Raw genomic sequence first — 26,408 nt, 5'->3', positions numbered from 1 at the left:
CAATTTAATTTTTAATGGGAAAATCTGTTGGAAACAGCAGCTTTCAAACCTTACATTTTAATCATGTTTTTCATATACTTCAAATTTATACTGAATGCCTTTTTCTTCTTGGACATCAGTAAGAACACCTGTATATTCTGGGAGAAGTTTATATTTCTTTAGATCAATTTCTGGAAAAAATGTATCACTCTCAAATTCTTGCAAAATTTTGGCCACAAGCAATAGCTGACGTCCAGGTTTGTTGATTGCTTCCTTATGAACAGAGCTGCCTCCAACTACCCAAATCTTGTCCACCTTGTTTGCTAGTTCTGGAAGTTCAAGAAGGTGTAAAGCATCATCCAGACTTTTGGCAAGATAATGAGCTCCAGGAGGAGGTTCCTTCAGTTCTCTACTAAGAACTAAATTAATCCTGTCTTTTAAAGGTCGACTCTTCTCAGGAAGGGAGAACCAGGTCTTCTTCCCCATCATCAAGAGATTCTGTTTACCTTCCACTGAAGGAGTTGTAGTCATTTTCTGGATGTACTTGAATTCATTCCTGAGCGGGGGCCAGGGCAGGTCCCCGTTCTTCCCTATGCCCATGTTCTGGGACATGGCAACTATGCAGTTTAGTGTGGGGGCCATGTCTGCAAGCAATCAATTTCTTGGAGGCTGGCCCAAATATAATGTTTTTTAAAGACCTAAATCATAGATAACACATACTTAGGTAAACAGAGCAAGAAGTGATATCTTACAAGGAAAGTGCTTCTGGGAAAGGCTAGAGCAGTACAGATAATTTTCCCAAGTCTTTATTCAGATCATCCATAGGAATATCAACATACAAATGAAGTATATTGATATTCCTAGCCAGACTAAGAGTGGAGGGTGAATCCTAACAAAGAATAGCCAGAGGAAAGAACATTCTGTAAGTGGTTATCTAGAGGAGAGGGTGGGAAATATCAGTATAAATACAAGAATGAAAGGAAGATTTGAGCAGCAAATACCAAAGTTTTTAGTGACCAGTTCACTCATGGATGTTTTTTTCCCCTCCAAAATTTAGAATACTGTGATTTTATTTTAATTGGATAGTGATAATGATGATCAAAGGATCTTAGTTATAGAGTTGGAATGTACCTCTGAGGCTATTTAAGGCAATCTTCCAATTTTAGAGGGAATGTAACTAAAACCTTAGGAGTTTAGGACTTACCCAAGGTCACATTGGTAGTTTCAGATGTCCAAAATGACAAAAAATTCCTAGATATTGTTCTCTTTAATTCTCTTCCATTCAATATTTCCTTTATCCCCTTCTGTTTTAATGTCCTAAATTGAAAACAAACTTTGTTATATATTTTTTAGAAATTTTGAATATATTACAATATGAAGTTATTTCATGTTCATTTTTTTGAGCTAGTGGGGTAAGAAGTGCTGAGTTAAATCTTTAAAAAGTTTCTTTTTGCCTCTGAATTCAGAATATAAGATAGTTGGCACAGATGAGTTAGAACAAATACTGTCTAAAAATTATGTCCATGAATTATCTCTGTTGCTTGTGACTATTTAAATTTTCCTAATTCATATCCCTGAAATGAGGAAAACAAAAAGTAAGCAGAACTATTATACCAATTTGAACATTTTAAACTTTAGAGACAAACATTGATGTTTGCTGAACTAAATTGCAAACTTATTTTGTACAAAATGTAATTTAAAAATGTCATTGTACATTGATATGAAACTGTTCAGAATATTGATCAGGTTTGTTTACAAATTTTAACAAGTGGCCAGGTTGGCAGTATAAAGTAGAGGGTAGTATTCAGTGTAAAGCTGATGCACTTTACAATATTCCTTTTAATATATGTAAGTCATTTTTTTGTACTAGAAAAGTCTACTCATTTTGGTGTTGAAATATCTATTTTGTGATGTCTCACATGTTTAAAGACTCAAAACCTACAATGGGCAATAGTACATGGCAGCTCTGTTTTTTGACCTTGCTTAGCACATACAGTATAGATCCTAACTGTTTGTGACTGTATACCACTAGAGTCTCCTGATCTAATTGGGAAAAGAGCTCATTAAAAAATTAGAACCATTACCGTGACCAGTTGATCCATGGTGGTGGCATTCTCTTGAAAGTACATATGGTTGAATTTCTAGCAGAGATGAAAATTCTTCATCGTCTTGCTGATAGTTTTGAGAATATGTCCACTCTTAGGCTGCTGGAGTATTTGAGGGATGCTCCTTAACCTTAGTTACCCATTTTCATAATATAATTGAGTGACTAATATTTACACATAAGCAAATTTAAAATTAAGTTTAAATGTAATGTAATACCACTACCACTATTATTGCTAATGTAATAAGCAATCAATTTTTTTCTTTAATCTATCAGAACTTTCATGTTTGCTAAGTTGGAGCTAATATGATGTTAAATTTTTCACCATCTTCCTCACTCCCATGGATAAAACTTTATTGCATAAATCTTAAAACTATGGCATTATCTGATTATAGGTCCCACCTTTTATTTATCATTAGTAGCTGCCTTAATAAGACTTTTGTGAAATCCTGAGTTGTTTAATTATATATCATCATGTGGATTTAGGATTAGAGAATTTAGGTTTAGCTGCCACTCTATTACTTACCAATGTGACCTGGGACCCAATTTCCCTGTTGTTAAATGAAGTTTTTAGGTTAGATTCCTTCTAGAGAAACTTCCATCTCTAAACCTATGATCCTGTAATCTGGTATATGATGACCTCCCTGATTAAAATGGAGTAAAAGCACATTCTTTAGATGGAAATACGATTGCTTAGTTATACCATGGATAGCTTTATTTAGTATCTTTCATTTAGAATACTGTGATTTTATTTTAATTGGATAGTGATAATGATGATCAAAGGATCTTAGTTATAGAGTTGGAATGGACCTCTCAGGCTATTTAAGGCAATCTTCCAATTTTAGAGGGAATGTAACTAAAACCTTAGGAGTTTAGGACTTACCTAAGGTCACATTGGTAGTTTCAGATGTAACATTTGAGCCCCTGGCTTCAGATTCCATTGTCACTACTTTTTCTACTGGACCACACAACCTACCCTGGTTCTATGATTATATAGTTGTAATTATTCATTCACAGTATGTTTCTTAAATTACTGTTACAAGTCTTCCTAGATCATCTAAACATTCACACCCCACCCCTTTTTTTCTTTCAAATTACCATGAGAAAATGTAATGATCAATCAATTAATCATAAGCACCTACTATATGTCAGGATCTGTACTAAACACTGGGGACAAAAAAAAGTCTTATACCATCATAGATATTGTGCTGGAAAAGTGAACATCATCAAAATGCTTGGCTCTGAAAAAAATGTTAAAGTGTAATATATACAGTTACTAAAGGAAAAAAAATACCTCATTGCCACATATGTTTCAAATGTTCTTAATCTCCTTATTAGAAAAATAGAAGGGCTAAAAAAAATGATGCATCATTTCTCATGTCCTAAAGGTTCACGATAAAGTGCAGCTCTTAACTTAAGACTCCTAGTGACAAAATTTCATGACTCATAATTAACAATAAAATAATATAGTGCTATTTGGTTTAGAAAATGCTTCCATACTATTGTGCTATAAGAAATGATGAGCAGGCAGATTTCAGAAAAACCTGGAAAAAGTTACATGAACTAATGCTGAGTGAAGTGAGCAGAACCAGGAGAACATAATATATAGTAAAATCAACATTATGCCCAATCAACTATGATTGACTTAGCTCTTCTCAGTGATACAATGATCCAAGACAATTCCAAAAGGCTATGATGGAAAATGCTATCCCCACCCAGAGAAAGAACTTTGGCATCTGAATGCAGATAAAGCATATTATTTTGATTTTTTTGTTGTTGTTTTCATGCCTTTTCCCTTTTGTTCTGTTCTTCTTTCACTGTATGACTAATGTGGTAATATGTTTACATGATTGCACACGTATAACCTATATCAGATTGCTTGCCTTTGGAGGGAGCAGCACATTTGGTTAAGAATATAGTAATTATTGTCACTGGGCAGAATCAGTTTCTCATCCAGCTCAGTGTTCTGTGTGTTTATCTCTGGTTCCATAGTATAATATATGCTACAGGAAGAAATGGTTATTCTCTATGGCATCAACCTTAAAGACTTGACATAGTCTGATCCTGTCAGTATCATTTTATGTCTCCATCATGAATAAACGTTTCCATACTTTTAGAGTCAATTTTTATTTCCATCTAGGACTATGCATTTTGGTTATTAGGTTTCATAAAGTTGTTACTCTCCATACAATGGAAAAAGAATTGAACTTGTGGTGAAAAGTTGTACTTAAACCTCATCTCTTTCTCTTACTGGTGATGTGAATATAGAGAAGTCATTTAAGCTTCTGAGGCAATTTCCCCCATAGATCAAGTAGGGGTAACAATAATTACACTATCTACCTGATAAACACATTGTTTAAGCATAGATTGCAAAGTGGTGTCTTAGAGGTTTAGAATCTGCCTGTTCAGTTTCTGCACCCTACTGCACAATCTCCTTACCCCACTTTTTTTTTTTCACCTTTGAAGTGCTTGTTTACATGGCTCAAACTTGATTCAAAAAGTTCTATGACTTCTAGCAAGAATATTAGCAATCGTTTTCCAGTAAGGAATCTCTCATTTAGTGGGAACTTCTGACTAGGAAATTCCATAGCCAATGGTTTCATCTATTGCACTGCAGGTAAGATTCAGGTTAAGTACTATTAGAGTATGCCCTACTTATAGTTTCCTTTAGAGTAATGAAAATTATTTTTCAGTGCTCTGTATTCAATATGGGTCCTGATTCCAAGAAATTTATAGGATTTATTGGTTGTATTGGGGGCATGAAAGAATATTTACATTTCCTTATATGCAGAAGTACTTATTGATAATTAGTCTTCTACAGAATGCTGCATCTCATCATCTAAATTAGTTCTTCTGCTAAAGAAGATACTACTGATGACTGTTCCCCAAAATGTGCTGCTCATATATATGACTAGAAAAAGCATAGACATGTTTACAAATGCATCAGGGCCTAATTATGGTTCTGAAATGGGAAACAAAATCATGGCTTTAGATATAGAAGAGACCTAAATCATTAAGTTAAATACCTTCATTTTACCAATGAGTAGACTCTGACCCCAAGAGATTGAGTAACTTGTCAAAGATCACAAAGACAGAGTGAAAGAGAAATAATCAATGAGAAACAATTGGGGGGAGTATTGTAAATGAAGATCTTGTGAACATTATTTTTTCTTTTGTTCATGAATATTTGGAAAGAAATTATGAAGGACAGGATTGAATTTAGTATTATTTTAATGTCTATTTGATTATGGTTCTTTTGGGTGCACATACGTAATAATGCACACCAGTATGTACAGCCAATACATACATTCTGTTGTGATAGCCACCTTCTGATGGTTCTGTAGTCTTATCACTTGAGAAGTAGTTAGCTGAGAGGGCTCAATTATTTAGGTGGTTAAGAGCTCTTAATATCTAATTAGACCAAGTGAATCCCAATCATGCAAATAACATAGAAGATCTTATTTCTTGAACAACTATTTTGTCTGATCTTTTAATCCATATTTTGTATTTGTGGAGTTTTGTGTGTGCATTATCAGAAACAAACCAAACCAAAACAAAAACCAGTTGCAGTGTTAATTTGCAAGTCCTGGTTTATTACAAGACACCTTTTTGTTTCTTTTGGAATAGAAAGATGAAAACTACCGAAGCCTCCCACGGGATACTAGTAACTGGAATAACCAGTTTCAGAGAGATAATGCTCGCTCATCATTGAGTGCCAGTCATCCCATGGTGGACAAGTGGCTGGAAAGGCAAGAACAGGTAATAAATGTTATTATAGGTGTGTGAACATACGCAAATAAAAATTGTTCTATTTATATATAATATCTTACTAGTTTGATAACTTACCTCATATCTTTAAAATATAGTGCTTTTCCATTTGTCTTGGTGATACAAAAAATAATTGATTTTCAAAGAATCAAACTTGTATGAGAATTTGTTGTCAGGATGTAATATTTCAGTTTTGTAGATAAATTCCAGAGGAAAACTATCACATAGATTTTGATTCTTACCAGTCTAACTTACTCTTGTCTGCTGGGCAGTGGTGGTATATAAATGGAATTAGGATTCTCTGCAATTCACGAGTCATAGGTAACTGCTTGTCTCAGAGTTAATAGCTATTTTCAAGGCTATGATATTATTGCCAAAAGTAGAAAGTGACTTTTTTCCAATACCTGCCATTCAGGCTTAGTGTCTTATTTCTGAATTAAGACATTAACAATATTGTTTTAAAAGATATTCTTGATTTTTCATGAGGAGCTAGACTTTTCTTTGTATTTGTAATCTACAATAACAGAAAATGTAAATATTGAATATGCAATATTGGTGTGTCTTCCCCTTATTACATAGTAAATTCTATTTTTAATAAGAATATAGTTTTGGTTCCCTTTAAAAGAAACTTCTAGTTGATGAATATTTTGGAATTATTCTTATTTCAAATTTGGATTAATGTAAGAAAAAATATGAGTGGTTTTCCTCTTTTGCCCTGTGCTTGGATCTATAACCACATCACTTCCCTATCTATTGCTATTACAAATGTTGTTGTTGTTTGTTCTGCAGTGTTTATCTTGGAGCTGCTCTTTCCCCTTTAAAATAGACTACTAGAGGGGGTACAACTTCAGTCTTGACTTTTGTCTTACCACAAATGACAATTAAACTAAAGGAGTAGTTAACTTCTAGAAAATATCATACTGTTATTAATTCTTCAGTTTCATTTTGTTTAATATTCTTAGTATAAGTGTACTAACTGCATGATGGTAATTTGCTAGAAAAAGGGGAAATATGTAAGTTTAAAAATGTGTAAGTTCATAAAATTTAATGCTCTAGACAACTAGATTTTAACCCAATTGGCACATTTATTTTACTTGAAGTTTTCAAATCGAGTCTTTCTGAATGATAATACTTGTAATATTTTTTAAAAAGAACTTTATCTTTCAGAAGCTCAAGATTTTGAAAATATGTCATATTTAAATATCTTTTGAAGGCTTAACATAATTCGTTCAATATTTCTTTTTTTGAACAAATCTTGACCTAGTGTAGTTTGTTTGTAACTTGGTCATTAACAGAACAGTTACATTCTAAGCAAAAGGAGCTAAATTAGGGCTTCATACTAAGCAAACCTTTAAAAAAAGGCTATGCTCCTTAGTATTTAATTTTCCTTTTTTAAAGTGATTTTCTCTGTATCTCTTCAAAATACATATTCTTATAATTAAAGAAACATGTACTTGTCACATAATATTTAAATTATATAACCTGATTAATTCCAAAACCTAAAAACATCATATTTGTATATTTTTTAAAAATGACAAACCATTCATTAAATTTAATGCTAATGAGCCTATGTGTACCTGGATGAGCTGCAGCTTTTGGTGATTTCATACTAGGGTAATTAATTAGACTGAAAACTATTTAATAGGGCATCAACAGCGGAAGGAAACTCATAATAAGGGGCCTGGAAAGAAGCAGAGCACTTCTGCATGTTGAGGGTAGCAGTGGGGTAGTTGGTTATATTGGTGGTCACCTTCCATTTTTTTTTTAGCAATTTGATTTTGGTTCCTCTCTCCTTCATCATGAACTGTTGTATAATATTAATATACGGGAAAATGTATTTAGGAAATTGTTCAGTACATTTCTAGAGAAAGTTCTTCACTTTTTATCTCCTGGAATTTATCGATGCAAAACTGAGAGTCATCTCTTTTTAATTGTACCATTCAGATTGAGGGAGTCCTTGGACTTCAAAATGTTATATGCTTTCAGTGCTTGTGGTTCTACTCCCTTCCCTCATTTCCTGCTATACCACTTGTCTCCATTTATTTTTCTTTTTGAAGACATGACTATATTATATGATCATTATTACCAATAGGTATAAACTCTAGGACTGAAAAGGACAATACATATTTAAACTGGGAATGCTGTGTCAATAGGACCAGTATGTGAGCCCAAGGTCTCTTACTCTTTGTGCAGGACTGAAAGGTTGAATCTTCTGTCTTTCAGAATACTGGCCACTAATTTTCATTCCTGTAACAAAAGACAGCCTGGCAAGAAATTTGGTACTTTATGAAGGAGATGCCAAGTAGCCATTTGGGGAAAGTTTAATATTATTGTTAGAAAATGGATTTTCTTCTTCCCTTCCACTCTTTCTTTTCTCCCCAGCTCTCCTTCTCTCTTCTTTCCTTCCATCCCCATTCTTTAGTCTACTCAGTTTAATTTACTTTGGATATTACTAAATACACTAGGACAAGAATCAGGTGATTCTTCTTGAAAGAGTTCACTAGGTATCTTTGAAAGTGTTTTCAGCTGTCATTGCTGTAATTTTTACAAGTAAAATAGTAGGGTGCCCTGAGCAGTTGTCCTTAAAGAAGGTAGAGTAAATGACTTGTTATCCAAGATAGGAATTACAATGAAAAAACATGCTAGTGGATAAAATTGATTCCAGAACTAAGAAATATCCAAAATTCTCAAAATTTTTGGTATGTTGGAATCTCTTTGTGGATTTGAATTCTATTTAATGATCCACACACACCTATCTCAGGGCTGGACCATCATTTATTATTGGCAGATAACAGAGCATAACCAGACTTTGTTTATGTACCTCTGAAACTTTATTGTCTGCTAAAACCAACTAATGATCCCCCAGAAGAGGAGGCAGCAAGTTTATAATACTAAATTAGAGGAATTTAGTACTAGAAAAAGGAGGGACCTTTAGGGAAGTCTGGGATGTCTGATAGAATAAATGTTCAGTTAATTGGGAGCCTGCCCTTTTCAGTACCTCCTGCATATTATCAGACCCTGTACTCAATTAGGAGGAAGAGGTAGAAGAGATGAAAGGATTTCCCCCCTTCTCTTTCCTTTGAGGCATGTTATAAGGGAATTACTGCTCTGACCATTAGAGGAAAACCCGTTTTAGTTTTGGATCCTTCATGGCAAAAATTCATTCTAATTGGCAAATGATGCTAAAGAAGTTAAACTGTGAAAATAATGACCATAAAGTCTTCACTGCTGAGTCTAAAGATGACATTGCTTCCCCTTCTACTTCCACTTACCTAGGTTTAAAGGATGTTTTCATTAGCAAAAAAAAAAGTCCCACATTTCAGCTTTATGATTTTCAAGTCTCAATATCCACGACACCAAGACAAAGTAGAGTGATTCAACAAGGGTGGTTGTAATTGTACTTCACTTATTACAGAATTCCAAACTTTGGAATTGGAGGGTACCTCAATCCTTCCAAGAATAGAAACAAACATTTACTAAATGCCTACTACATACTTGTCATGCAGTATGTCAGGCTTGGGGATACACATAAAAGAACTGAAATACTTCTTTCCTTCCATGGAACTTAAAGTCTAAATCTACTAACAGACATAGTTTACTTGTTTTGAAAAATCATCCCTTTTTCTGTGCACTTGGCTTCCATTCCTCACCTTCCTCCTCTCTTTGCTCCTGTGCACCCTGTGTCGCATTAATGAATTCTTCCAGGAACCTCTCTTTGGAGGAAGGGCCCATACCATTCATCTTTCATTCTCTGTATTTCGAAGTTATGCCTCCACAATGGTACTTCCTTCTATCCTCTCCCCCCTTTACACTCCCTTTTATGTGTTGTCTTCTCTGTTAGAATATAAGCCCCTTGAGGACAGGGACTGTTTTTCTCTTTGCTTTTATTTGTATTCTCAGCACTTAGCATAGTCCCTGAAACAGTGAATGATTAACAGACGCTTGTTGATTGATTTAAAATTAAAAATGAATGTACTACCGAGCTCTATTTTTAAAATACAATATAAAAAGAGGCTACAAATATTTATCTTAAAAAACTGACGTTCTTGTCTTCTTCCTCACAGACATTACTATTTCATGTTTCATTTGTGTTCCAGAAATAGAACTTCCATTATTTATGTAGATTACAAAAGATCTGCCTAATTCAGGTGCTGCATGTTGTAGTGGAAAGAACACTGGACAGTGGTGGCAATATTTCTATTCTTCCCCATCCCCCATTGTAATAGCAAATCATCCTTACCCTTCTCTTGAAATATCCTGAACAACTTGACTTCTTATGTGATATCCACATATTTGTCTCACTCTACTCCATTTTACTTGAATAAAGTTTGGTGCCATCCAAGCTGCTTTCTTTCAATGTTTTTTAAATACATGATGAATTCTATTTATTCAGCAGATTAAACTAAGAAAAGATAGACGTTGAAATGAATATTTTTGCATTTGAGAACATAGATCTGGTAGTTTTTTTTTAGGTGAGATCCTGTTTTTCACATGGTAGGTGCCTAAAATAATTAATTGATTTGGATAAAATAAAACCTTTCATTTCATGTTTCAAATAAAAACTTGAATTAATATCAATTCTGTTCTCACAAGTTTGATATGTTATTGGTATATTAGAGCAAAGGGTTATTTTATTTATTTAATAATATAAAAATCATATGATTTACTATGCACTGATAGAAATTCTTTTTTTTTTTTTTGGAGGGCATTTGGGTTTAAGTAACTTGCCCAAGGTCACATGGCTAGGTTTTTTGTTTGTGTGTGTTAAGTGTCTGAGGCCGGATCTGAACTCAGGTCCTCCTGACTGCAAGGCCAGCACTCTACGCACTGTGCCACCTAGCTGCCCCATAGAAATTCTTAAAGCATATAAGACCCCTATCCATCATTTCTGTATCACCAAGGTGATAGTCACAGCACTGATGGTGACTGTGAATATGTCAGCATAGTTCTGAATAACAAAATATAAGACTCTATATAGAAGACAGATCCCAAATCCCAACATCAGAAAACCTAATTCATTATAGCCACAAAGACATTAATACAGCTTATCACCCACAGGGAACAACACCATCCCAAAGCCTTCCCACAAACAAACACTCACAATCCTAAGTATCTGATTGCCTTCATACTCTCTTCTCTTCATTCTAACTGCTCTGATTTCATTTCCTGCTCCACCTGTTCAGCAAACTCACCGACTCCATGTGATTACATTCTGCCTATTAAGGGGCAGGGAAGATCTTCAAATTCCTATTACCATTCCAATTTCCCACACCTTTTCTTTCCAAGGGTTTTGACATTAGGTGATTTAGAGTTGGATGGGGTCTTAAAGATAACTTATTCTAAAAGTCTCACTTCACAGATCAGGAAACTGAGGTTTTTGTGACACGTTTGTCTCAGGGCTCTCTTCCTATGCATCCAACCTCTCAGTCTCTTTTTGCTGAATCTTCCTCCAGATTTCGGCCATACCTATAAATATGGTTTTTTCCATAAGCCTCTATCCTGTGTCCTCTTCTTTTCCCTCTATCCTAATTGTGTCAAACCCTCCAAAAGACAGATTTTTGCAGGTCACATTTTGACGTAGAAAAAAAAATAGATAAATCAATACCATCTATATTATATTGTTTTTTAAAGTATTTTTACAAACATTTCCCAATTACATTTTATTCTGGTTTAAGTTGTGCTCTGGAGCTTTGTGGGCAGTCTATGACACGTCTGCTGTAAATTCACTTGAAAACATGGTGAAAAAAAATAAAGAAAAATAAACTCTTTCACTTGGTGATCTCAGCTCTCATGGATTCAGTTATGATCTCTATTCTAATGATTCTTAGAGCTATTTGTTCAGCCCTAAGGTCTCTCTGTATCTTGAATCTTATATCACCAACTACCTACTAGACATCTCAAACTGGGTGTCATATAAAAATCTAAAAGTCAATATGTCCAAAATTGAATTAACTATCTTTTTCCCACATGCCTTCCCCTCTTCTAACTTCTCTATTATTAAGTATTCCCTATTAGGAATTTTTTTATCCTCCTTGTCATCCAGATTTGCAGTCTAATCATAACCTTTGACTTCTCACTGTCTCACCCCCTATATCCAATCTGTTGCCAAATTCTAATGATTTTTACCTTCCTAACATCTCATATATGCTCCCTTCTCTCCTCTGGTGCCATCACCACCATGGTATAGGTCTTCGTCACCTCACGCCTAGATTATTTCAATAGTTTACTAGTTCATCTCCCTGCCCCAAGTTTCTTACCACACCAGCCATTCTCCATTTAATTGTCAAGTCAGTTCCTAAAATTCCAGTCTGATCATGTCACCCTCTATTTCAATAAAATTTCAATATCTCCCTATCACCTCCAGAATGAAATAGAAAATCCTCCATCTGGCTTTCAAAACCCTTTACAATCTGGTCCCTTTGTACCTTTATAGTCTCCTTATTCCTTACTCCCACTCCACCTGCTCTTCTCTCCAGTAATATCAGCCTCCTTGCCATTTATCTCATCAGACAATTCATCTCCTAATACCTTAAAGTCCTCCATGCCCAGAATGTTCTGCTTTATATTCACTTCCTGGCCTCCCTGGATTCCTTCAAGTCTTCCCTAAAGTTCCACCTTCTACAGGGAACCTTTCCCATTCCCTTTTTAAAAAAAATTATGGAATAAAACAAACATGTAATGTCATTTAACAAAAAAGATGATTGCTTATAGAATTGCAAATCTACTACATACAATTTGCTATTCCTTTTAAATTTATAGCAGTTATCATTTAAATTTCTTTTTGTTTTCTTTTTCTCCTTTTTTTAACCTCTCCCCCAAACACATACCCTAGAGATTGCCACCATTACACACAATAAGATATATGTATATATATAATATTATTCTATATATTCTTCTAATTATTAATTCTTCCTCTGAATGTTGATAGTGTCCTTCTAATTTAGTTATTTATGATAGTCAAAATGACTTCAAAATGATTTATTTAAATGACCTGCCCATGTCAAATAATAAACATAAGAACTGTGATAACAAGGTATTCTTAATTAACTTGTAAGGTGTACTCTCTCTCTCTTTTTCTTTCTCTCTCTCCCTCCATATATATATATATATGTCTTCTATATCTTTAGATATAGATATATATAGAGAGATATGTATATGTATATGTTTATGTAAATGCATATAATAAATATATATATATATATATATTACCTCACAGCTATGTGAAATGCTATGTTCTTCAGTTGGAAAAAAAAAGGTACGAGACCACAAACTAGAAGATTTGAGGAAAAACTAAAAAAAAATGATGAGAATGCTGTCTACCATTGTCTCTATGGGAAGAGTTGAAAGTCCTGTGCCAGTTCCCAAACATCAGCAGTTTACAGATTTATGTTTTACCAAGCATAAGTTTTTTAGCTGCTGATGTGGTGAAGCTGTTTAAATGATAATCAGATGAAACACGGCACGGGTATATTGAAATTCAATTTAATACAAATGCTAAAGGACACTGTACCATGATGGTTGGTAGGTTCATCGTCAGTCAAAGTCAAATTATTGACAATCTAGTGAGAAGAGAAAATCTACGTTTAGGGCTTAGACTGTTTACATACATAATAACTGATGGAAATCTGATGAAGCCTTCAGATTACATATGTACTCAATATTAAAAAAAAAAATCCCAGTAGAGAGGAAATCCATACATAATGATATTTCTCCTATTAATTTGGTATTATTAAAATCCCTGACTGAAACCATCGAGCCACCATGTAAAACCGAGCCTTGTAGCAGAGAGTACTGCAAAGTGTGTCATGCTTGGAGTCTTTCACATAATTAGGTGCTTATCTACCCTATTCTTAGCTCTGTTCGGTGATTAAAAAGTTTTAGAGAACAAACAGCTCCTGTTTTCCTATAGAATGGATAAGGTTCACAAATGAATAACGAAATAATATATGGCGTATTCAAGTCCTGTCTCAGACACGTGTTGGTTGTCTGCTCCTAGTTAAATCCTTTAACTTTACATTGCCCAGAGACAAATTTCTATGGTAATAGGTTGTGGCTATGATACCTGTCTGCATCAGTAGAGGGAGTTTAAAACACTAGGAGATCATTACAAGAGTAGAAAGCACTTATGGGTATGGATTAAGGTGGAGAATATGTTATTACTTTAGAGAATCACAAAGCAAAATGCCTGGTGAAACCCAAGTGATCAAAGACTTTCTAGAGTAGAGATAATTTGAGTTGCACTTTGAAGAAATGGGTAGGAATTCAATAAAAGAGTTAGGAGGGACATGTTTGGAATAAGAAAGAATATAAACAAAGGCATGTTAATAGATAAGAACATGGCATTTGGGGGGGAGGGCAGGTTGGTGAGAGACACAAATTAGATCAATTTGGCTATGGGTTAGAGAGCATGAAAGGGATTAATGTGATACAAGACTGGAAAAGAAGATTGTCAAACAACTTGAATATTAGGCAAGGAAGTTTGTGTTTGCATACTAAAAGACTGGGAACCATTGAGAATCTTTGAGTCTAAGTTTACCATAGCCAGAGTTATGCTTAAAAATGGTACTGGTATGTAAGAAAATGGGGAAGGACAGAGAAGAACTGAGAAGATATCCAAAAAGTAGTAAGAAGCCACTAAACTGTACAATCTTTGATGGCAGAGATTATGTCTTGCCCACATTTGCATCTTGAAAAATACCTTTGCCAACATTGCTTTGACAATACTATATATACTCTAATTGCAATATACTTGGCAAGAAGACTATTATTTTCTTTTAAAACAAAATAAGTCTAGTGCCTTGTATTTTATTATATAACATCTTCTATTTTCCAAAGCTGTTTTATGAGTATTAGGAAATAGTTTTACAAATAGAGAACACAAGTGCTTTGATTGGGCAAGGTCATTTGACTTGTTAGTGAGATATCTAGAACTTAAACTCAAGTTTTAAACACTCTTTCTTCTTTCTCTTAGAGTAAACTATATAGAGCTACCAGTTGATATGCAGATAATCCTTAGACTAGAGATTACTTGCCATGATATTTTTAATTTTAGGGAACAATCAAAATTCGTTTTTATCTTTCTCTGTCCTCAGAACTAATCAGAATTGATAGACTCAGGAAATAAGATTACAGATTTGCAGCTCAAAGGGCACATAAAAGCCATTGAATCCTAACCTTTCCTTTTTGACTTTAATCTAGTTCTATCCTTTTGAAATGCATTGCTAAAACAATGGGGTGTGTTTTAGTTACTAATCAAAAAAATTTAAAGCAACTGACCAATGACTTTTTCAGTAAAAATATGTAATAAGAAGCTCTTATTTTTACAATTTGCACTCCATACTTAAAGTACTTGATGTTTTTTGTCATGCAGATTTATTTTCAATTCTTATATATTTTTAATTTTCTTATCAAATTTTAATTCAATTACTGTCTTGCGTCTTTGGCATCTCATCAAAATTTGAATAAAGATTTTATTTTATCATATCTGGTCTCCTAGAAGAAAATTTGACATGAAAATTACATTAGTGTTCAATCTCACATCTGTTTCTAGTTTTTACTCTTTTATTTTCAGCAAAAATCTTCATTTTTAATATAATTAAAATGTTAAGAGTGCCATTTAGGGATGTTGAGTCGAGATTCAGAATCAGACATTGGGCTTCTGTGTAGCTAACCAAGAATCAGAATCTTTCTTTGCTATGAAAGGAGAAACAATACAATGTTCTTCTTGGAGCTAGCTGTCTTTGGAGGTAGTCTCCTCTTTCTTTTTTAACTGAATTAATTTATTGTTCCTTTGTCCCATGGAACCAAAAGTTTGGAAGTCACAGTGCACTGAGGGGGAGTAGTGTATATTAACCTTTATGGGGCATCAGGGTATGAGATTTTCCATCCCTAGGAATGAAACTGTTAGAATTAGAAACCAAGAAGTTCAGCATCTCTTTCTGTGGTTAGAGCTTGTACTCTCCATTTTTAATTGAAGATTAAAAATAGGTTCTCCTTCTCAGCTTGTGTTTTTAGGTGTCAGTGGTTTTTTAAAGTAGAGAAAATCTTAAAGAAAATATTGTAGGGTTGTATATTTAAATATGAGTGCAAGAGGGAGAGATCTATTATACAGTGTTTTCCCTCCACTCCTAAATATTCAGATATATTACCTGCTTTGGAAGGTCCAGTCTTTACATATGTGTCACACACAATGAGCAATGGGACTACTGGGCTAAAAAAAATCTTAGTAAAAGGAATTGAATGAAAGTTTTCCATCTCTGGTATGCTGTTTTCACTCATAATTTAATACAGTCTGGGGACAGAGATTGAGTCATTCATAAAACATGTTATATTTTTCAGCATCTTATACAGATTGGAATTTTTTATCAAAAAAAAAACCCCAATTTAACTCATTTTTGCTAGGTTTCTTGAAAATGGTTCTTAAAGAGTCCTAATGTGCCCTATCTTTGCTAAGGAATTCAACCCCAAATTTCAAATTGCATACACAAAGGCCTCTTTATACTTACTAATATTCTCTGTTAATTATATAAATCTGTGGGCAAATGTATTACTGCTTCTTGGTATCTTATTTTCTTCTGGGATTTGGATGGCATTAAAATTGGGTTTTTCCTAATAACTCAACAAATTAGCAACAATTAAATTTCTTGTAATGCATGTGTAGTTCCATTAAAATGAGCACTTAACTCACATTTTTTTTTTAAATTCAAGTCAATAATTGCTATAAGGGTAAATGCCATGAGTTCTACTCCCAGTTCAGCTACTAATTAGCTATGTAATCATGGGTTAGTCATTTAATGTCTCTGCCTCAGTTTCTTCATCTATAAAAAGTGTGGGGTTTTTGTTGGTTTGTTTTTTACTAAATTTTTTCTCAGGTTCCTTCCAACTCTTTCTTTGTCATACACAACATCATTACTTGAATAGTATTTTCATTACGTTGATTCTTAGATTATGAACATAATTTCTCTAAGGCAATAGAAATAACACTCTTTTCTTTTTCAAGTCAGAGGTCCTGGGTTCCATTCCCAGTTCTGCATCTTACCACTGGTGTGCCTTTATATTAGGCATTTAACTTCTCTGACCTTAGTGTCCATACCTGCAAAATTAGAGGTTGGACTAAATGACCTGCAAGGTCTTCTCTAGTTCCTTATCTGTGATTCTGTTTACTGCTTAATTCTGACACTAACCAAGTATAGTAACTTTATCTTGCTTAGAAACCTTCAGTGAGCTTCCCCTTGACCTTAGGTAATACTATAAACTCTGATTTTGGCTTTTTAAGCCCTTCCTAACATTTTAAAGAAGATTTTCCTGATTCTTCCAATATGGGCCCTACCTACTGTTTAGAATGGCATGCATGATCCCTAGCTCTCGTGTGTGTGTGCATGCTTGTGCACACACACAGAGTATTTATCTGAAGACATGCTATATTCCTCTTAGTATGCCCCTTGAGGACTGAGAATAGAAAGTGCAGAAACTGTGATATGATGTTATAGGTTTTCTGTTTTCTTTGATGTGAATGCTAACTTGGATTGTGTAAAGATTATGTTAAGGGAGAATGATTTTCCTACATAATATGATTTTTAAAACCATCACTCATTTAATTTTATTCAAATATTTTAAAGTCTGAAAATTTTCAATACCCTTTATAGCTTCCCCTCCTTCAGATTTTTTGAATACCTCACTCTCCTGACAATGCTGGCCTTTAGCACCAATACTTTCCAGGTATTCTTGGTATAATATAGTAGTATTTCCATCTTTTTATCTCTTTGGTGACATTTCTGTCTCTTCTCTAAACATAACCAAGATCATTGTATCAAGTATGGTGAATCTATGTGGTCTTTAATAATGAAAACATTTTATTATAAGAATCTTTGCGGATCTTTTCATTACTCATTGGTCAATATGAAGCCCAGATTATTAAATTCTTTGTGTATATGTTTTTACTTCATCCAGCTTGTAAATCTCTTTGAGAAGACAGTTTGTTTTACATATTTTTATCCACAATGGCTTGGATATAATGGGTCCCTCCCTCCTTCTTTTGTGGAGAGGGATAGGGAAGTCTATATTTGTGCTTTTTTATGTGTACTGGAAATTGCCTATACTTATTTATAACTTTTAGTCTTAGAGGGGGCAGTTAGGTGGTACAGTGGATAGAGTGCCAGGTATAGATTCAGGAAAACTCTTCTAACCTGAGTTCAAATCCTGCCTCAAATACTTGCTAGCTGTGTGATTCTGGGTAAGTCACTTGACCCTATCTGCCTCAGTTTCCTCATCTGTAAAATGAGCTGGAGAAGGAAATGGCAAACCACTCTAGTGGGATCACAAATGACTGAACAATAATAACAACAATCATGCTTAGTTTTGTGCAGGTTTATATAATGTTTCCCCCCTTCCCAAAAGTTTACCAAAAAGTCTTAGAGAGTTTCTTGCAGCATTGAGAGCTTAAGTAACTTTCCCATGATCACATAGCTGGTGTCAGAGATAGGACTTGAACCCAGGTCTGTGACTTTGAGTCTTGTCTTCAAAACACTTAGGCCATCCTGCTTCTGTGTAAGAAAGCATTAAATAAATGTTAATTGAATCACAGCTGAAATGTTTATTCCTTTATGTGGAGCTAAAACACATAATCAAATGTTTGCATTCCATGTAGTTGCCCCTGACCAGCATAAATTACAGACTCAAATGTGCAGGTTGACTGGAGGTAAATCAGTAGGCCAGAAAGCTGTCGAATCTAAGAGCAAAATCATTTGTATAGTAAAGCAAATGATCTCAGCGCTCATATGGTCATTGTACATTTGTCTCACTATCATGTTATTAAAGGATATCTTATCATCCAGTCTTAGTATTGGGAAATGCTTCCTGGCTTCATTAGTCAGAGATGGAGAAGAAAGATACTTAAAGAAAACAGCTCAAATCAGGTTAAAACAAAGGTCACATTTGGGGAAGAATAAAACCTTATCAACTTTAGCAGTAGAGAATCCTACAGTGTGAAGTGCTGTTTATTTGTTAATCATTTCTGACCTTTCTCTTAAAATGTCTTATGACCAAATATGTATTTAGATTTTTAGTGAGGGAGTTGTCAATTTACACTGGCAATCATAGATTCTATGAAATAATGATTTGTGTTATGGCACTTGGTAACAGTGTCAGTGACAATATCAAAATACAAACTTTCTCTGAAAAGTTTGTGGTATAGAAATGATGAGAAAAAGAATGCAAGGCCTGTGACATATGTATTGAGTTTAAGGTCAGAAAGTAACCTGTCCACTTTGATGAGAATGTGCTCCCTTCTTGCCTTTGCTCCTAGAGACTAGGGACTATTCTAGGATATTAAGTCCTTGGTTTCTTTTTTTATTCTTTTTTGGAAGGGTGAAGGTTAAGTGACTTGCCCAAGGTCACAAGTCTAGTTTTTTTTGTCGCTATGTTAAGTGTCTGAGGTCAGATTTGAACTCAGGTCCTCCTGACTCCAGGGCTGTCACTCTATTCACTGCACCACCTAGCCGTCCCCTTGGTTTTCTTTTTTTTTTTTTATAATCAATAGGGGTTAAGTAACTTGCTCAAAGTTACACGGCCAGTTATTTCTGGGTGTGGTGCTAAGTGTATGAGCCCGGGATTCGATCTCCAGGTCTTCTCAACACTGGAGCCGGTGCTCTTACTTGCTGTGCTACCTGGCCACCCCCCACTTTGGTTTCTTTTTAAAAGAAACACCTAACCCCTTTTAAAAGGCACCTTCTAAAAGAACCCTCTGTGATCCCCTTGGCTTCTACTGCCTCTACTCCCCCAAATTATTTTCATATTTCTTTTTATTTGTTTACATAAGTACATATTTTCTTCCTCCATTCAAAGGAAACTTATTTAAAATTATTTTTGTCTTTCTATCTATACCCCTTAATCCAGCATCTGACATGTAATAAATCACTTAATTTGTTATTCTGTCATTTCAGTCCTTTCTGACTCTTCATGACCCCATTTGGAGTTTTCTTGGCATAAATACTGGAGTGGTGTGCCATTTCCTTCTCCACCTTGTTTTATAGATGAGGAAACTGAGGCAAACAGGGTTAAGTGACTTGCCCAGGGTCACACAGCTGCTAAGTATCTGAGGTCAGATTTGAGCTCAGGAAGAGGACTCTTCCTGACTCTTAAGGGCAGCATATTATCTGCTGCACCAGCTAGCTGTCTACAGGCTTAATAAAGTTTTGGCAATTGAGGAACCAAGTAATAGGAAAGAAATGGAGATATTTCTAGATTATTTTAAAATCTGCTAGTCTAAATATTTTCAAATTAGAGTTATCATTTATAGATTATAAGTTTTCTGGTATCCTGTTTGCTGGGAAGGTAATTGAATGCAACATTCAGCCAGGTTGTATAACTTGTACAAAGTTGCTATTAAGTCAATATAAAAAAAAATAAAAACAACCAAACCAGTAATTACATTAGAATTCTCTCAGTATCACCATTTCTGTGTAGAATATTTCCACACAATATTCTGAATTCCTTTAATATGATAATCAAAAATGGGGATGGGGTTACAACTGCTGTGTGATTTCATTAACCTCTCTCTCCTTGTCCCCCAAGGACAGTCTTCAAGTGACCATTTATCAGAATGTTTCAGGGAGGCTAATGCTTTAAACGGGGGTTGAACCATATTATCTCTAAAGTCCTTTCCTAATCTATGATGCTATGATATATAAAAACAAAACTTTAGAATAATGATATTTTGGAAAGTTCACTTTTAAAGGTTAATCACTCTTTCATGAAAATTATTATTCCACTTATTTGTTGAGCCATCATTTATAGCTGCTATTTGGTTTTGTGGAGTTCAGGGGTCTTTGTTTATATTACTGTGAAAATAAACTATCCTTTCTACTGCTTTGGGGGCCTAAGAAGAGTTCATTGCCTTCATATGTTATCACATATTGGCATCTATTTTCTTTCCCTTTGGAAGTAAATTTCATTCCATAATGGAAAAACAGACCTTGTGTATTCACATATTCAGTATATCAAATTGTAAATAAAATAAGGTTTTTTGAAGTAATTTCCCTTACCAAATTGCATTGAGCTAAATCTTGAGTAGTTATGCATATTTCATAATAGTGGATAACTGAAACATAAAACTTATTTTGTGATCCTAATTATTTCCAAATAAAAATATTCTTTATTGTTATTACTTCATTTGCAAATCGTCCAGATATAACATACGTGCTTAAGGGATAATTATAAAATTCTTTTCTCCCCTTTTGAAAATGACAATCTATGTTGTTGTTGGGTATATGATGTTCATGGGCTATGCCTCATCCCCGTCAATACTGGTAATGGAACTTGTGGTGTCACCTGCACATTTTTCCTGACCAGAACTTACAGATTTCTTATTTTCTGTCATAGGACAAAACAAAGCTAATGTTCAACCCAACTGAACCTCAAAGAGTGTTCTACTTACCAATGGAACCAACTTAATAAAATGCTCCTGAAAAGCATGTCCAGGCTGACACACCTTAAAACTAGAGTTTCAGATGGAAACTCATTCCACAGTGATTTCAGTTGTGGTTCTCCTACCCTGCCTGATCTCAGATAGGTTTAGACCACTCTGGGGTGATACAAATTGCTTTCCATTCCCTTCTCTTCTTTTACTCTCTCCCCATACACAATTCAAATTTCCTTTCTCTCTATGTGCCACAACACCCAAATGGAAGAAAGCTAAGAGAGGGTGGTTAGAATTGGGGCTTGGAGAGAAGAAATACTAAGTCTATTTCCATTCTCCTTCATATGTCAGACTGTGCATATAATATATTCTCAACTTTGAAAAGCCCCTTTACCACCCCACCTCATTTTAAATGAGTATTTTGCCAGGATAAAGGTGAAATGAAACATATTAGTAAATTAAAATGTACCTGAAGTGTCTTTGGTAGTCAATATAGTTAATAAAAATAGGTTTGACCAGAGTAAGAACATAAATTTCTTGGGATATCACATGGAGACTTCTTGAGGTTTTGGGGTTTTTTTTTTTTGGCAAAAAAAAGCAAATAGATGTATTTTGTATAAGCTAAAAATAAGTGTTTCTAAGACTGTTGGAAAGCATTAATCTTGCTTTTTCTGGTTCTATAAAAAAGAGTAGCTTTACTTTGGTAATGTTTTCAAATCTGCATAATGTGTGTCCTCTGTAGTTTCATTATAAACTCATAGCATTGATGTAGCACTTAAGAAATAGAATTAAATTATGTAATGTCAGATATTTGGAACAATAACCTGAATGTTCTTATTTTAGGTTTGCATATTTCCTTTGAGTATAAGAGTTACAAAGCAGTCCTTTATACAGAGTGGGTACAATTTAGTTCCATTCTTCAAACAATTTGCTAAGTGTATTTTATTTACCATTGCATTACCTTTACTAGGTATAGGCAGTATAAAGGAACAGCATTTTTAGGGTCATGAACATTAGTGGCAGTCAGATTAAACCTAAGGGGACACCTACTTAGAATAATGTTTTAAAGAGGAAACTAGGTAGTATATAGGATAGAGCACTGGACCAGGAGTCAGAAAAAACGAGTTCAAATACAGCCTCTCACACTTACCAGCTGTGTGACCCTAGGCAAGTAACTTAACCCCTGTCTGCTTCAGTTTCAACTGTAAATGAGGATAATAATAACATTTTCCCAGAGCTGTTGTGAGGATTAAGTGAGTTAACATTTGTATAGCACTTAGCCATAGTAGGTGGTTACTGAATGCTTATTTCCTTCCTCCCATAAACATAAAATGCATAGGATTATAGAGAAACCAGTTATATTGAAATAGTTATGAAAATACTTTTAAAAACTCTATTGGCCCCAGGTAAAGAACTCTTAATCTGAAGGAAAGAATTTCAAGTAGAGATTGAGACAGGAACCCATAACATAGATGAGAGACAGCTACACAAAGGCAGGGAGGAAGGAATAGGTAGGATGCATTTGGGGAATTGTGAAGCATCTGGTTTGACTTGAATATAAAGTTGAGGAAAGGGGAATAGTACTGGAAAAGTACGTTGTAGCTGAATGGAAAAAGGGCTTAATAACTCGGCTAAGTTATTACCTATTTTATTTGGTAAGCAAAATCTCATTTTGCTGGGGATTGAAGCATTCTATCTGACCTACAAATTCTGAAGATTGTTTTGATAATGGATTGGATGGTAGAAAGACTTGAGGTCATGCGAAGAGATTTCCAGTAAACCAGATAAGAAATTAGATCCTGCATTAGGATGCTCACAGTTAGAATTAAAAGGATGCTGCATATAAAATGAGATTGCAGAGTAGAAACTATAAAAGTTGGCCATTAATTGTATTTTGCCAGTCAGACAGAGGGAAGAGTCAAAGGTGACATTCTTTTTAAGCATGGACAACTGATAGAATGGTAGTATTCCATTTATGAATGAATGAATGAAGAAATATTTATTGAATGATTACTATGTTCTTGGCTCTGTGCCAAGAGGATACAACTATGTACAAGGAAGACCGTCCCTGCCTTCTTTGAAATTGTATTCTAATAGAGGAAGCTAGCAAACAGAGTGGTGGTCTGGCTGGAGTGTTTTGTGCAGGGTATTCACAGGAATGGTGATTGGTGTCATTGGGCAGTTGTTTTACAAATCCCTTCCAGAAATAGTAGAGTTGGTTGGATGATTATTATCAAATCTAGCAAGGGCTGGAGGAATGGAGAGAGAAACATACACTCAGTGGCAGAGAACATAACAGTGAGGTAACATGGAGGGTCTATGTAGTCATACTAGTAATAGTTGGCATTTACCTTGTGCCAAGGTTTGAAAGCACTTTACACATTTTTTCACCTGATCCTCACAGCATCCCTGGGAGGTAGGTACTTTTATAATCCCCTTTTTTATATGGTTGGGAAAACTGAGACAGATTGAGGTTGAGTGACTTGCCCAAGGTCACAAGGTTTGTTTGTGCATTAAGTGTCTGAGGTCGGATTTGAACTCAAGTCCTCCTGACTCCAGGGCTGGTGCTCTATTCACTGCTCCACATAGCCATCCCTATGAACTTATTTTTTAATAAGTAGGCTTTAAGGGGGCAAAAGTACATCAGGCCTCACAAAATGGAGGGATGGAAATCTGGGAAAAATCTGGGATAAAGATATATATTTACATTAATTAATAGTTGCTGATTATTTAAGATTAAAGATCTATACAATTTGTAAAATTAACAGTTCACAGCATCACTTTGCTCTTGAAGCTTTAGTCAGTGCTTCTTGGTCATCTTCCAAGTTCCTTAGCTCTATAATGTTACTAAATATGTGGATGGGTTTTAGAGTTTTCTTTATTCTCTCGTTCACTGACTTGAGGAGTTTGGATTTTCACACATTAAGCTATTCTACAAGAATTATTTTCTGCTTTTATCTCTTGTAAAATCAGTCTTATAGCTGTCCCTTGGGGGACACAATCTTCTTTGTCCCTTTGACACATCCTGGGGCCTCAAGTTTCTTACACAAGAAAGTCAAAGGTTGGTTGGGTCAGAATTACAGTACAGGGTAGAAAAATCTTTGTGTATCCCTAAAGGAGCAATATTTTAAAGTCATTACATCTGTTGGTACTTGAAAATATGGCTTTGGTACCCTCTTTTTTCGCCAGATTTTGCCATCTGTCTTTTTTTTTTTCAACTTACATTGGGATTTTTCTCATTGCACATGTAGTTGCATTTTGGCCCAACCATAAATGTGTATAACTGAAGAAATGATTTGTTACTGTTAAATGTTATCATTGTTGGGCTTCTGAATTTGAATACACTCCGTGAAGAAATTGTTTTTAGCTAAAAGTTTTTGAGCCTAAAAGATCTCAAAAATTAGGCAGTATATTATTCCTTTATTTGAACATTTAATATTCCTTTTGTTAATCCTAGATTAAATTAAGGGATTTGGAGTGGGAAATGTTAGTTTGATCACATCAAGAGATTGTTAGAATTTTATATTTATTCATTCTTTTAAGGCCCCTGAGGGAGTAATTTTTCTTGAGAAATTTGTGTTGTAATGATAAACAGACATAATTCAGTAATACTTTCAAGATACACTGACTGAGGCTTTGGCATTAATGACCTTAACTTTTGAAAGCAGAAACATGTTTTTGAAAGAAGTCCAAGAAAAATAGTAATAAATTTGAATAAAAATACAATAGTATCTTACAAATATTTTCATTTAAAAAATATCACTTCTACATTGTATTTAGTATAAACATCCCCTACTCTCTACTCACATGACTACTCCATTCAGGATCTTGCACTTCTACTGAGCCAATAGCCTCCTATTGATCTCCTTATTTCAATAATTACTTCCCTTCCTTTCCTTCCTTTGGATTTTAGTGGAGGATAAACTCAATGTGAATTAACTGTGATTTTTTGTTTGTTGTCATTTAGTCCTTTGTCATTTTTGACTCTTTGTGATGCCATTTGGGGTTCTCTGGGTCGAGATAATGGAGTGGTTTGTTATTTCCTTACATAGCTTATTTTACAGATGTGGACCTGAGGCAAAAAGGTTAAATGACTTGCTCAGGGTCACACAGCTAGTAAGTGTCTGAGGCCAGATTTGAATTCATGAAGATAAGTCTTCCTGAATTTAAGCCCAGTGCTTTATTCACTTTGCCACCTAGCTGCCCTTCACTGTGTATTAGGATCAGTGAATACCAATAATTTGTTAAGCTCCTACTTTGAGACTGGCTCTGTGATAAAGGTTGAAGATACAAAGAAAGGCAATACAATGCCTACCCTCAAGGAGCACACAGTCTAATGGAGTAGACAACATGTAAACAGCTGTGCAAAGGAGATATATGTTCAGGGTAAATTAGAGACAATTTCAGAGAATAGTCACTAGCATTGAAGGGTTATTAGGAAGGGCATACTGCAGAAGAGGTAGTATTTTAGTTGAGATTTGATGGAAGTCAGACAAAGAAAAAAGACTGATTTTTGTCTTCATCAAAAGGCATGATATCTAGGTGGGGAGATGATAGTCTTCTCTCCTTTTCACTAGCTTTCTCCTACCTTCTCCTTTCAATATTCTACCTTAGAGATGTCATCCTCTTTTAAGGGAACCCACAAATCTCTGTGCAGTCAGAACAAGATTCAAATATAATTGGGAAATGTTTTTACCAATAAATAAAAAATAGAACTCAACACAGATAACATTAATTTGTGGTTTTCTAAGTCAATATGTGACTTGTGGGAGAATCTATTTGTTTGAATTTCACTGAACTGTCTGTCCTATCACCTCTGCCTTTTAGTTTTCTTGATTTCCTTCAAAATCTAATAGAAATGCACCCATTCCAACACCATTTTCTCAGACCCCCTCCACCCTCTAGAAGTTGCTAATGCCTCCCAGCCTTCCACTCTGGGGTTGCATATCTCTCCATCTGCCTTTCTCCCCTCTTTCCCTCTCCCCCCTCTCCTTCCCTCCCTTCCCTCTCTCTCTCTCTCTCTCTTTCTCCCTCTTTCCCCCTCTCTCCCCCTCTCTCTCCCTCCCACTCTCTCTGTCTCTGTCTCTCCCCCTTCCCCCCCTCTCTCTCCCTCTCCCCCCTCTCTCCCACTCTCTCTGTCTC

General features: G+C 34.9%; 1 protein-coding gene and 1 pseudogene across 20 annotated transcripts in view; one reads left to right on the top strand and one right to left on the bottom strand.

Annotated features, from left to right (window-relative positions):
• The window catches only part of PARD3 (par-3 family cell polarity regulator), a 739,747-nt gene that overhangs the window by 377,921 nt on the left and 335,418 nt on the right, over positions 1-26,408 (top strand). For 16 of the 20 annotated variants that reach the window (XM_069086482.1, XM_069086477.1, XM_069086490.1 and 13 more), the window contains exon 5: positions 5,711-5,842. The exons of the other annotated variants lie outside the window; for them this stretch is intronic. In XM_069086482.1, the coding sequence (XP_068942583.1) occupies positions 5,711-5,842 (132 nt within the window). The remainder of the gene's footprint in view (positions 1-5,710; positions 5,843-26,408) is intronic. 20 annotated transcript variants of the gene reach the window in all.
• LOC138160003 (dihydrofolate reductase pseudogene) lies at positions 7-681 on the bottom strand (annotated as a pseudogene).

Source organism: Petaurus breviceps, unplaced genomic scaffold (genome assembly GCF_028583685.1).
Source record: "Petaurus breviceps papuanus isolate PSGF00001 unplaced genomic scaffold, PetGlider_PUasm1.0 178, whole genome shotgun sequence".
Classification (NCBI taxonomy): Eukaryota; Metazoa; Chordata; class Mammalia; order Diprotodontia; family Petauridae; genus Petaurus; species Petaurus breviceps.
The sequence above is the reverse complement of the archived record's forward strand: the minus strand, read 5'-3'. Positions and strand labels throughout refer to the sequence as shown.